The sequence below is a fragment of the Argentina anserina genome, chromosome 6 (genome assembly GCF_933775445.1).
Source record: "Argentina anserina chromosome 6, drPotAnse1.1, whole genome shotgun sequence".
Taxonomy (NCBI): Eukaryota; Viridiplantae; Streptophyta; class Magnoliopsida; order Rosales; family Rosaceae; genus Argentina; species Argentina anserina.
In genome coordinates, this window is record NC_065877.1 from 23,004,736 (window position 1) to 23,017,951 (window position 13,216).

Below are 13,216 nucleotides of genomic sequence, written 5' to 3' on the forward strand. Positions count from 1 at the left end.
CACCAATTCAATAAGAAAAAAAAAGACTGAGCTCCACTCATTAGGTCATTCATGTAAATTTTGAGTAGGATATTAAGATCAAAATAAAAAATCATTTTAAGGAAAATGACAAACGAATGAGCCAGAGATAATGTACATAATCACATAAAAAATTGATCTAAATCTCATTAGCCAATCAATGAATTTGTAGTTCAAGTTGCTGCTGACATTTTCTCCTTTTGTTTTCATGTTGGTCCAAATCTTAGCACATATTACACTTGAATTCTTCTCCTTCCCTTTATTGGAGGGAATTGTTACAAATAATTTCTTGTAGCCAAAATCAAGTCAAAATCAGTAGGCTAGAAAAATTGAAGGGTTATAAATTACAATTAATGAGAAGAAATAAAGAAAGGGCATCAGCATTGCCGCTGGCACAACATGTGTAGCCCATCCCTTTTATACTAGTGGTGCTTGCCGACACCGGAAAACTACTCTTTGCTCGAAAAAATCACATTGCGGGCCTTTTAATTACGTGATGGGTGGATAAGGCTGGCCAACCTCAAAAGCCTTCCAAATTTCTTCTGCCATGTCCCCATTTTAATTTTCCCTCCTCATCACATCTCGTGTTGACTATGACTATTGAGCACACGGCTTCGGAGTTTGGAGATCGAACTAGGCGGAATATGCACAGTGGTGTGAATTTTCCGTATAAGGGAGTGCGTGTGTTATTGTGTTAATTCGTTAAGAAATTAACACCAGGAAGAAAAAATTTCCAATACAATTAAGAATATACAACGATAAATATTCTCAACGGATACAAATGAAACAGTTAATGCATATGAAAAAAGAAGACAACTGAACATAGAGTGGAGGAATTGAAAAGCAAGTGAGACAATTTCATTATCATTGGAATTAGCTTCCTTGAACCATATGTACATGACAAAAGTATCCACATCTTATAATCTCTTCCAATGATAATTGGAGCATTGAAGTGCTGAAGCCAAATACCGTATAAACCTCACCCACTTGATACTTGGGATACAATATTATTGTTGAGTAATTCTTGAAGAGCTCTTTTTAAAATCGAAATTGGACTAAAAAACGTTCTTGTAACTGACTAACCGAGACTAGATAAAACCGAAACCGAATTTGAAGAACTTGTTTGGGTTTTTGTCGTTTTAATAAATATCAAAACTAAGAGCATTTGCACCCATAAAACGGTTTTGCTCAAGCAAAAGATGGTCCTAGAAACAAAATTTGCTTCAAGCAAATCGATTTCATATTTTGTTCAAGTAAATTGATTTTTTCACACACTCATTCACAATTTGCTTGAGCAATTTAATTTTGTCTTGTTGTGAAATGATTAATTTTTTTTTACCGGATATATTTACAACCAATAATAATGTGTTACGTGTCGTTATCGACTCAATATTATCTAAAATTTCCGATAAGATTTTCGACTAATAGAGAATTGACAGGTGTCACTGTCACGTGTCATTGTCGATAAAATAATTATAGCAGATTTCCGATAAGATTTTCGAGTAATAGAGAATTGACACGTGTCAGTGCCACGTGTCAGTGTCGAATAATCGGACCAGATTTCTGGTTAGATTTTCGACCAATTTGCTATAAAACGTCTAATATCACTCATTTTATACTCACACAATTGTGAAGAATCCGAGCATATAGCTCATCATTCAATCTAAACACTTAGCAACATCTCCTTGTTCATCACTCTGCTAAATCTTTTCAGCTTTCACAATTTTTTCAGGCGTAGGCAACGTCAACAGAAAGAGGATGACGATATGGAGCAATCATTCGTCAATCAGGTGGTTATGGCGGAAGCACAACACGATGATGGATCAACACGACCAAGCGGCTCATGTCGCGATAAAAAACTGAATAAGCCACGTCAAAGGCTATCTAGGGGACACAATCTCATAGAAGATTATTTGGTCGAACGTCCAATCTTCGACGCTCAAGACTTTCGCCGGAGGTACAGGATGAGCAGAGACCGATTCAATATTATCATGTCGGACCTCTGCAACCACGACCTGTCTTGGCATGAAATAGAAGACACCACTGGTTTGCTAGGGCTACTTCCACAACAAAAGATGATCGGGGCTCTACGAAAGCTAGTGTACGGGTCAGCCGCATATCAGTGTACTGAAATTACAAGGATGGGAGAATCGACTACCCTGGAATGTTTGAAGGAGTTTTTCAGCCAAGTGGTTCATCTCTATGGTCCAAGATACCTCCGCAGTCCAACACCTGCAGACCTCACATGACTACTAGCTAAAGGCGAACGTTGAGGTTTTCCAGGTATGATTAGAAGCATCGATTGCATGCACTGGGGGTGGAAGAACTGCCCTACCGCCTATCAACGGGCATACTCGGGGCGAAAGGGTCGCCCAATGGTTATCCTAGAGGCGGTGGCCTCGTATGATACGTGGATATGACACAGTTTTTTTGGGTGTCCTAGAGCTAAAAATGACATTAATGTGCTCCACCTATCGAATGTGTTCTCAGAGATCCTTACCGGAAGAGGCCCAACTGTCGTCTACAAAGTCCATAGACAAAGGTACACTACAGCTTATTATCTGGTTGACGGAATATATCCAAGGTACTCTACATTTGTCAAAAAAATTTCCAAACCCCAGACGCCGCAAGATAAGCTCTTTGCAAAGAAACAAGAGGCATACCAGAAAGATGTGGAGAGGACATTTGGCATCTTGCAATCTCGATAGGCAATTATACGTCATAGTTGTACATTGCACCACAAATCGGTAATGACTATCATCATGTTAGCTTGCATTATATTGCATAACATGATTGTTGAGGAAGAGTACGTGGATGATGAGGAAGAGGATGAGGAAGAAGACTTGCAAAACCCATCGAGGGCTTTCCGGGTTTATGATGGGTCGGTGAATGCACAAGGGAATCAATTTTTTTTTGAGCTAATCAATAGAGATGGAGCTAATACACAACGGTTTCATGACAGTGTTGCCGATCTCGAATTCGCTTACATCCATCGAGAGCTCCAGAGAGACTTGGTGAAACACAGTTGGAGGGTGGAAACCGGTGAAATACTTTAAATATGTTTTATTGTGTGTTTTCATGATGCTTGTGTTTAATTTAAGTATGTGTTTTAATTTAATGTGTATTTCAATTTCAACTTAATAAATAAATTGCATTTTATTTCTCAAAAATTTAAATTACATAAAATGACGAGCCAAGCCCAAATTTATTTTTAATACGACTTGGGTGATAACAATCCAAATATGTTTCATCGGTAGGTTGATCTTGACTAACTTCTTCTTCATTAAGAATTGTTAGTTTCCTCTTGGTAAAATACCTTTTCGAGATTGGGGGCATAGCCTTCAAAGCCATTGTCATGATTTTTGTGTCATTCTCTTGTTTTTTCAATCGTAACTCTTCTTCCGCCCTTGGTTCTTTCCGCTTTTGAATGTCTATGTACTCCGCATAATAATTAATCTCACTTTCATTATGGGCTAGTCTCTTGGTATGTCATGATGCTTAGTCACTTGCAATGGTATGCAAAACCTCAACTCATTGCTCAATAAGAGTCTTACCATGTTTCTTTTGGTGCCTAGCTTCGTTTTCCGCCTTGGTTCTCATTGGTCTAGGTGGACTCGATGGAACTGCCGTGTTGCTTTGAGGTGTCTCATTCAGTTGGTCGTCATCCAAATTGATGGTTGAAGATGATTCAGTTGCGGAAAGAGTACCATGGTAACTACTTGCATATGGAGATGCAGTAGTAGGTAGCACCACAACGAAAGATGGATGATCTTTAACCACTTCCCAACATTCAAAGTGTGTAAACTTTTTCTTCTTAGCATTATAGTAACATGCTTGAGTTTGTCATTCTTGATGTGAAAAACTTATATTAGGTACATATTTAATTACATAATTTAAATAAATTGGATAAAACAAATAATGTAAACAAATTAGATATATTAAAACAAATAATAAACAATGTTACATATTTAAATAAATTAGATAAAACAAATAATGTAAAAACAATAGTTATATTAAAATAAATAATGTAAATAATGCTACAAATTTAAACAAATTAGATATAAATTACATAATTTAATTAATATAATAAAATAAAAATTATAATATATGATAAAACAATATAAACTTACTTCATCCATTACCGAAATACCACTAGTTATACGTTGCCGTGACGCCGCCAAACATTCGCTTCATTTTTGCAAGAGTAGCTTGAACTTGTTGTAGTGAGAAGCGAGCGCGATTCGGGTCCTCGGCTCATTCGGAGGTTTCTCACCCGGTGCTAGCGCCCAAATTTGCATATAATCGGTATGAATTGTCTCCCACAATTTGTCTCTCTTTTGTTTATTACCCTCATATTCATCAATGCTATGACGGGCAAAAGATATGCACATTTATAAATCTTCGGAAGCAAGCCAATGGGTGCCCATTATTTTGAAAAAAAAAATGTTAAACGAAATGAGAGAGGAGAAGGAGGAAGATGTGAAATTTGTTGTGCACAAATTGGTGTGAGTTGATCAAATATTGAAGTAGTATTTTTAGACAAATTTTTGGGAGAGTTTTGAAATTTTTGGCATTTTTACTATTTTTCGAGTTTACATCCGTTCTAATCAAATAGTAACCGTTTGATCGAAATTTCTGGTTCAAAATGGAAGGCCCAGAAGTATTAAACCATTGATCATTCGATAAGGCACGGGTCAGCCATTCATTGGATCCTTAAATATTATAGTTTAAAATTTTTCTCCTCAATTTCTTTCACTTATTTTTATTATTGGTGTGTGCAATCTCCTTTGATAAATTTATTCTTTTTCTCCTTTGTAGGTGTCTCGCTATTTCTCTTTTGCATTATCTCTTTGTATTCTCTTCATTTTTCTTTCTCTTTTTTTCTTTCACTTATTTTTGTCATTGGTGGGTGCAATCTCCTTTACTAAATTCTTTCTTTTTCTCATTTCTAGGTGTCTCATTCTTTCTTTATTTTCCTCTTTTGCTTGACTTTTTCTCTATTTTTTTCCTTCATTGTACAATCTGAAAAAAATAAAAGACAAGATGATTCTTATAAAAAGATCAAGTAAGTTACGGAAAGGAGAGTAAGATTAGGAAAGTTAACGAATAAAAATTTAAGTTCAAGTAAGATTTTTCTAAATGATACGTTTTCTAGTCTAAAAAGGATTTTTAATGCAAATATGATTCTCAAAATATCGCCAATGCGATCAAAACATAGAAAGATGAAGACTCTTAATCCAACTAGGTTTCCTAGTCCTTCAAGGATTCCTACTCAAATTAGGACTCTAGACCAATTCTGTGTTTTAAACTCATGTAAGCACAAAAAATATCCAATACCGCCCAAGACTCTTACTACAACTCAATGACTCAATAGTACAACAATAAGGGCTAAGCAAAGTACAAATGGAGGTAAAAACATGTTCAGAACGTCGCAATGTAGGCTCAAATGAGGTTCAACTAAGGGGTCCCAAATATGTCACATAAAAGGATACATGGTTGTTTGGCTAAAGTGGTGGTATTCCTAAAAATGATACATAAATCTTTTTCAAAATCAGAGCATTTTATGACTTAAAAGTTTCAATAATCACAAAAGTGAGTTCTAGTAAATTCTAGAGTCCATTAAAAACTATGACACATAGTTATTGAATATACAAATAATAGTGAGGTTCATGAACAACCACGAAATTTCATATTACATCTCATAAAGAAAGTACATATAGGCTCAAAAACTCACAGGTTGTTATGAACTTTAAACTGACAAAAAATGTATGTCATAATCAAGCAATCCAAATCTCACATGTTCATACCAAATCCACATCATTAATGAAACTTACAATTCAATTCGTATGAAATGCAAAACCATCATCTATGCATTTAGAGACATAATCATCATAGATTTTATGGGCATCCTAAGACTCAATAAAGCAATACAATTTTTTTTTCATTCAAATTTTCAGATTTTTTTTATATCATGACACAAACAATAAATCAAAGCAAAAATAAACAATCAATGATCTTGCAACCCTACCCCACACTTAGAAAATTACATTGTCCTCAATGTAAGCTTAATAGTAAGAATGTAATTCACAAGCATAGAATCAGATCACATATCAACACATATACAATTCAACCATAAGAGTGAAGGGATTAGAAAATTCAAACTCATGTAGACGACTCCTCCATAGATATGGTTGAAATAAGTTGTCTCTCATGCAGCGCTTGAGTTTTATAGTCTCTCAGCCTAGACTCTCTCATGTTCATTCTCCGTTAGGCGCATCTCTCACAATTGTTTCCTCATACGTGTGCTCCTCAAATGACTCATAATAGGGCTTAAGTCGATGCTTATTCACCTTGAATGTATTTCCTGTTGTATCACTTTAAATCTCAATTGCACTATAAGCAAACACGTTAATAACAACAAATGGGTCAACCCAACGCGAACGAAGTTTCCCTGAAACAACATAAGCCTCGAATGGAATAACAGAATTTTCTGGCCCACTTGGAACTTTTTTCCTCTAATTTTTTTATTTTTATTTTATTTTTTATTCTTAATTATTAGTATTATTTATATTTATTTTTTAAATGTTACGAAATCTATAAGTGTAAAGTATTACTAAATCTAATTGATTTTATTCACACACAATCCTAACATTTAAGATACGTGTAGCAGATGAGCTAACTGTACAATGGACTGAAACAGCCACAGGTAAAGGTCTTGCTTTATCTGATATACCTTAAAAGTTAGAATATCATTTTCTTTTGAAACTATATACATCTATTTATACAAAGTTATTTTCTAAGTGGGTTTATCCAACTAGGTTTCCTAGTTCTTCAAGGATTCCTACTCAAACTAGGACTCTGGATCAATTCTGCGTTTTTAACTCATGTAAGCACAAAAAAACATCTAATACCGCCTAAGACTCTTACTACAACTCAATGATTTAATAGTACAACAATAAGAGCTAAGCAAAGTACAAGTGGTAGTAAAAACATGTTAAGAACGTCGCACAAAATGCTCATACCAACAATACACCGTCATATCTAAGTAAATAGTGTACAAAAAAGGTGCAAAGTCAAGCACCTTTAGCTGGGAGGACTTGTGGCGTTAGCTTCTACATATAAACTGATAAACTCTTTTCCAACTCTTTGAATGTTCTAACTTCTATTCGAAAATCTCTTTGCATGCTCAAACATCTACAACAATGGCCACATACTTATTGCGTCGTCGTTCCATACGATCTGTACGTCCCACTTAATATACTTTGTTCAGATTCTCATATTTCTATAAAGAAGATCGATAGAAAACGAGGGATGATCGAGGGTTGAGGCTAGGTGCAGTGGTAGATCTAGGATCTGAAACCTGTCTAGGCTAATTACAAGTGTAATTTATTTATTTTGCAATTTCTTGATACATATATATTTGCTCTACTCTTTAAAAGAAAATTCTTTTGTCATTGCAATATATATATATATATATATATATATATATATATGAGAAGACATTTTTAGAATTCATATAATTGTGAAGGGAAGGAAAAGAAAAAAAATATCATACCTTAAGCGTTTAGAGAAAAATATATGTAGGGTTTAGATAAAAAAAACTAAGTAGATGAGAAATGGTAGAAAAATGATTCGGACCTTGGACATGGAGGAAAATGAATTGGGTAGTTTACCAATTGAACCAACACTACTTTCATTACCTATTTGTACTTACATATTATATTTTCTTCAACTCAAGCCCAGACAGCCTACCACATGGATCCGCCCATGGCTAGGTATTATTTTGGTTGTGTTTAGCGGGACTTATAAGCTCCTTAGCTTATAAGGTGAGGAGGTATTCGTGTTTGGCAGAGATAAAAGTGAGTGGCTTTTCTTTTAAGTTAGGGTCATTTTCTCTTGAAAATGAGAAGTTACTCCAACTCTACTTTAGCTTATAAGCCAGCCACAAAAACACACGGACTGTTAGCGAATAAATGATAATTTCAAAATACCATTGGGTGCCCTCCGAAGTTTCAACAAATTACCCACCTCTCTCTCTCTCTATGTTATCCGTACAAGTGTACAAGCGTCCCTCCTCCGACGGCCTCCGACGTTGCTATCATCTACGGACTACGGCTATGAGTTGGATCAAAATCTCTCTATGTTTTCCGTACAAGTGTACAAGCGTCCCTCCTCCGGCGGCCTCCGACATTGCTATCGTCTACGGCTATGAGTTGGATCAAAAGGTTTTGATTTGATTAGTTGGTTTGAATTCATTTGTCTACTTTCATTCCTTTGTTGATATGAAACTGTCAAATTAGGTAATTGGTGTTGATGAATCTATGCTTATGAACTTAATTGGGTAGTTAGTTTTAAATCCAGATCAGACTAGATCAATTTACTTCCTGGTTAATTTTGTATTGATAATTTTTATGCATAGTTTAATTGGATTTAATAGTGGAAACAATAGAATTGAGTTTTGGTTTGGAGGAGTCCCTGGATAAGAATTGAGATTGAAATATGCATCTAAATCTCAAGTTCTAGGTTGATCGAATTTTTTATTCAGTTTTAGAAATTAGAGAAAGTTGAGTTTTCTCCTAATGAGGATCCGCATGTCATTGCTGATTGTGTCAAGGTAATTCTTTTGGAAACAAAATGTTGGATTTTTAATGTAGCTTATAGAATTCTTAGGTTATAAACTGTTTTTAAAATTTTATGTATTTATGTATATTTCTAGTATGTCCTCAGGTAGTTGCCATCTTCTCCAGTCCCTGCATCTTGCTGCAATGCATTGCTTGATTCCTTTCGCAAGTCTGGTATGATGCAAAAAATATAAACTCAATTGAATTGTCATACACAAAAAAAGAATGAAGTTGGACTTAGGTTAATTTCTAAATTGAACCAAGAAAGCTGCATACAAATAAAAGTAAAGTATCTAGTTCTTCTTTTATGCTTAAATATGTCAATGTTTACTTCATCTTGGGTTTGTACTATTCCATAATGCCAGTTTGTTTGCAGAAAGGCAGAGAGTCTGAGCATAGAGGGAAGCAGTCAGAAGCACAACAACAGCATATACTGGACAGAGGGAAATCAGAAAGGCATCTGTCTATTGAAGTGGACAAAGGTCTACTCATGGACAGTAATAGTTTCACTAATTTTAACTAAAAGTCATTTAAAAAAGTCAGTTACTTAACTTATCAGAAACTTATTCTCATAAATAAATATAAGTCAGTTTTACTTATAAGTCACAGTTGCGCCAAACACAACTTCTATCTATGGTTTTCTGGCTCAAAATATCTAATTTCTCAGTTTTGTTTTATTTATTTTTTTTTTCTGATCGGTTTCTTCTCATTTTATTCGATTGAACGTACCTACATTTGATATCTGATACCTCTCACGAGCTTTGATTCGTGTAAATAATTGAAAAATTGAATTTGTAGATTGAATTATTGTCCAAAATCAAAACATGAAGTACATAATCAACATTATGCATTTCTTTACTCTAATTAATTATATCAATTTTCTGGGCTAGGGTTGATATTTTGAGCATATAACATGCATGCCTTCTGAAAACTATATACTGATATACAACTATACAATGCCCCCTTTTATGTTGAACATTTAATTAATATATACTGTACGGCTTTAGGGCAGGGTTGATCGATCAGATTAATTTCTGTGTTTGAAGACGTTTGTGTTTTTGGCAGTTAAATAGCTATGTTAAGTCCTCGATTCAGCCTAGAAAATAAAGTTCATTCTGAAATCAAAGAACATGCGCAGAAGGTCGTATGGAACATCAGGAAAATGATGAGGTACAAAAACAATATTCCTGGCGAGATTGTTAAAAGAATAGAAGATGAGGTTTCAGACTTGAGAAAAGCAAGTAGAGGCAAAAGCGTGCGGAAGGAACCCCAGTCTGAGATGATCATCATGAACAACAACATGTCACATGGTCATGCTTGCTGGGATGACCGTGAAGATTATTTTGATGGTCTCAATGATGGTGAATACCACGAAGGCGAGGATTCTAAGTACGATTCTGCATCTTCAGGCGGTAGATATGTTGTGCTTTCGGTGGTGCCTCTAACAAGTTTGATGATTACTCTAATCAAATTAGAAAAAGGTACTATCTTCTGACTTGTATTAGGAAAAAAATTACTACTTATAAATTAATTATAAAAATATTATCATATTTAAGTGGAAATTATAAAAAAGTTAACAAAATTAGAAAAAAATCACATTTAAGATATTTTCTAGACTGTTTTGTCATTTCTCACTTTTTTTCTTCTAATTTCGGCCATAACTTTCTCGTCTGGCGATAGATTTTGACGAAATTGGTACCATTAGAAAGATATTGCTCCTCTCTTTCATTTGATATACTACCCACTCCGAATCGACCAACCGTACAAGGTGTAACAACTATCGCAAAGGGTTGCCGCCATCGATGTCAGTGCTCTAAGCAATTCCGGCGAAACCGAAGCTCAATGTTCTCTAATTCTAGCTATTCTCTTCATTCTGAGCATTCTTATACCAATCTCATTTGAATTTTAACAAAATTTCGCATATTTCCACATTTCCTCTCGGCATGTCACACCTTCTGTCATAACCACTGTCACACACACTATCACACTACCTCTTACACTAACTTTCACACCTACTGTCACAACCGCTATCACACCCACTGTCACAAAACATGGCACACTATCTATTTACACTAACTGTCACAACCTCTATCACACTACCTGTCACAACCACTATCACACTACCTATTATACTAATTGTCACACCCACTGTCACACCTACTGTTACAACCTCTGTCGCACTACTTATCACAACCCCTGTCACACCATCTGTCACAACCTCTATCACACTACATGTCACAACCCCTGTCACACGCAACACATTTGCATATGGGGTAAATTAGAAGATTCCAATAGAAAGAAGATAGTTATACAAATGAACACAAAAGTAGATAATTAACCCTTAATTATCAAACCCACAGTAGTATAGTTCTTCCATATCAAATCTATGACTCTCTCCCTTACACGTACTCATCTACTCTTTCGTCTTCTTCATATCTTTCTTTCTTGAAACTTCTTATTCCCCAAAGGCCTAATTACCACCATCAAATCCTCGAGTATATATATATAATTCAAATCAATCAAGTTGTGTAGTTAGCAGGTTGTGGCATAATCGATCTTGACGGTAAGAAATTAAAAGAATAAAGAAAAGCCCGAACTTCATCTAATCGAATAAAAACCTAGTAAGCAAGTCTCCCGCTGATGACAATGGACTCTCTGTCTCTCTGAAAAGGAACTGCAATGGTGTGACAACGAAGATATTGAAAGGCTTTGGTGGCGACGGAGAAGAAGTTACCTAACTCCGCAACGCAGATCTGGATTTTAAGGACCAGTGGCAAATCGTGTGTGTGTGTAATTCTGCTTGAACTCTATGTGTCAGAAACCATGGAGGAGTGGGATCAAGAGATGTTGGAGAAGGTTGTGGAGTCAAAGAAGAATGAGTGTAATAATCAAAACAAGCCCACTGAAATTGTACGTCATTTCCCTTTCTGTAGCATATAGATGTATGCGAAACAAGAGTGGGGATGTTTTTTTTTATGTCAATTAGTTCCCATGTCAACTAATTTTAGTGCCCAGTTTCATCCTTCTCACAGTTTTGACATGATATTCTTCTGTGCAGTCTTATGTTAAGGGAAAGAGCCAAGAGACAAATGAAATAGGCATATCTTAGTGCTAAATCAAAGGTTCGAGATGGCCAGGTTATAGAGGAGACAAATGGATTTGGGTTGGTTTTGGCAATGATGATCAATAGTGAAAAGATGGTGTTAGCTAATATGGGAGACTACAGAGCAATCATTTGAAGAGAGGGTTTGTCTCATGAAATAGGCAGTAGGCACAAGTAATCATCAAAAGGAGTTGGCCTAATAGATTCTCTAAAGGTATGAATTTATATGATTATGGTGGCTTATTGGCTTAAGTAATGCACATAGTTTGTAGAGAGTTCACATTTTAATATGTTATACACGCAAATGACGCAATGCAGCAAGTAATCATTGGTATATGTTAATTAGTTCTTTGGTAAGACTTATATGTCTACCTAGCTGGAAACCTTTGCTGTTTTGATTCATTATTTATAATCATAGCTGTCATTTGATTCTCCTCTACATGTGTATGATAGAAAGTTCCTTCAATTTATGTTGGTTAATGAACAAGGTCCTGAGTTGTTAATTGTTATGACTTTGTATCTTACTGATTATGATTTAAAGATATTAATTAGCACTATACAGTTAAATCACCCTAGAATATCAATATATTCATATTTTGGTGCAGCTATTGCAGCTGCATTTTACCAATATTGTGACTGGTTGGTTGTTTTTATGTTGCAGATGTAGGCTAGAGAGCAGCTATTTTCAGTTAAGGGGTGAAAGAAGGTCTCCTGCATCTATTTGGTTCTCATCTTTGTAATGTCTTGTCTTATGGTAATCTATGCAATCACATTGTATACTTTGGATTCTGTATTCTTGACTTTGGAGGTCAAGTTCTCTACAACTTACTCTACCATGGAATATGTCAAGGGCAGTGTTTTCATCTATGTTCCATTTTACTTTGCTACCTTGTATGCATGTTGAGTGAGAATCATGAGATGGTCTTGCTTTATATTTGATTTTGTTGTGGCGGATTTGATTACAGGTTCTTTTACATGTTAAAATTACAACTATGTGTACTTGGTATCATATTTAATTATATGAAAGTGTAAATGGCATGGTTACTCTTGGCCGGAACTGAATTCAGTTTGTGTTTCCGTTGTTGATTTTATCTTCAGGTACCTAATGTGAGGATTATATTAAGCTAATGAAACCACTTGGAGGGTTTGTTCAAGTTTTTGTGTTACTTTGTCCCAAACCATGTACACACCTTAGGCATGTTTGTTAATAAAATTTTATTAAGATTTCCATCTTATGGGAGGGGTAGTGAATGCAGGCAACTAGTATAGAGTATGACGTTCATATGCAAAGCAGGTTAGTTGTCTTCTCAGATAACAAGTAAATTAAGTTCTCTGATGCTAATGTTTATACCCTATATACATTACTATTTTTTCTGGCACTTTCATTGTACTCATACTTATTTGTTATGTCAACTGTCATTGGTTCTCAGCACAAGTCTTCATAGTATTGGGTCTGATTTTGAGGTTAGTAATT

At 35.2% G+C, this 13,216-nt stretch overlaps 1 protein-coding gene and 1 long non-coding RNA gene across 2 annotated transcripts; both read left to right on the forward strand.

The window, feature by feature from the left end:
* Window positions 1-1,784: 1,784 nt before the first annotated feature.
* On the forward strand, window positions 1,785-2,267 carry LOC126797094 (uncharacterized). The gene has a single exon (XM_050523773.1). The coding sequence runs from the start codon at window positions 1,785-1,787 to the stop codon at window positions 2,265-2,267; it is 483 nt and encodes a 160-aa protein (XP_050379730.1).
* A 9,189-nt stretch (window positions 2,268-11,456) lies between these two features.
* On the forward strand, window positions 11,457-12,988 carry LOC126800213 (uncharacterized). Its single transcript, XR_007672699.1, has 3 exons — window positions 11,457-11,549; window positions 11,698-11,956; window positions 12,841-12,988. It is a non-coding gene; the product is annotated as an uncharacterized LOC126800213 (long non-coding RNA).
* The last annotated feature ends 228 nt before the right edge of the window (window positions 12,989-13,216 follow it).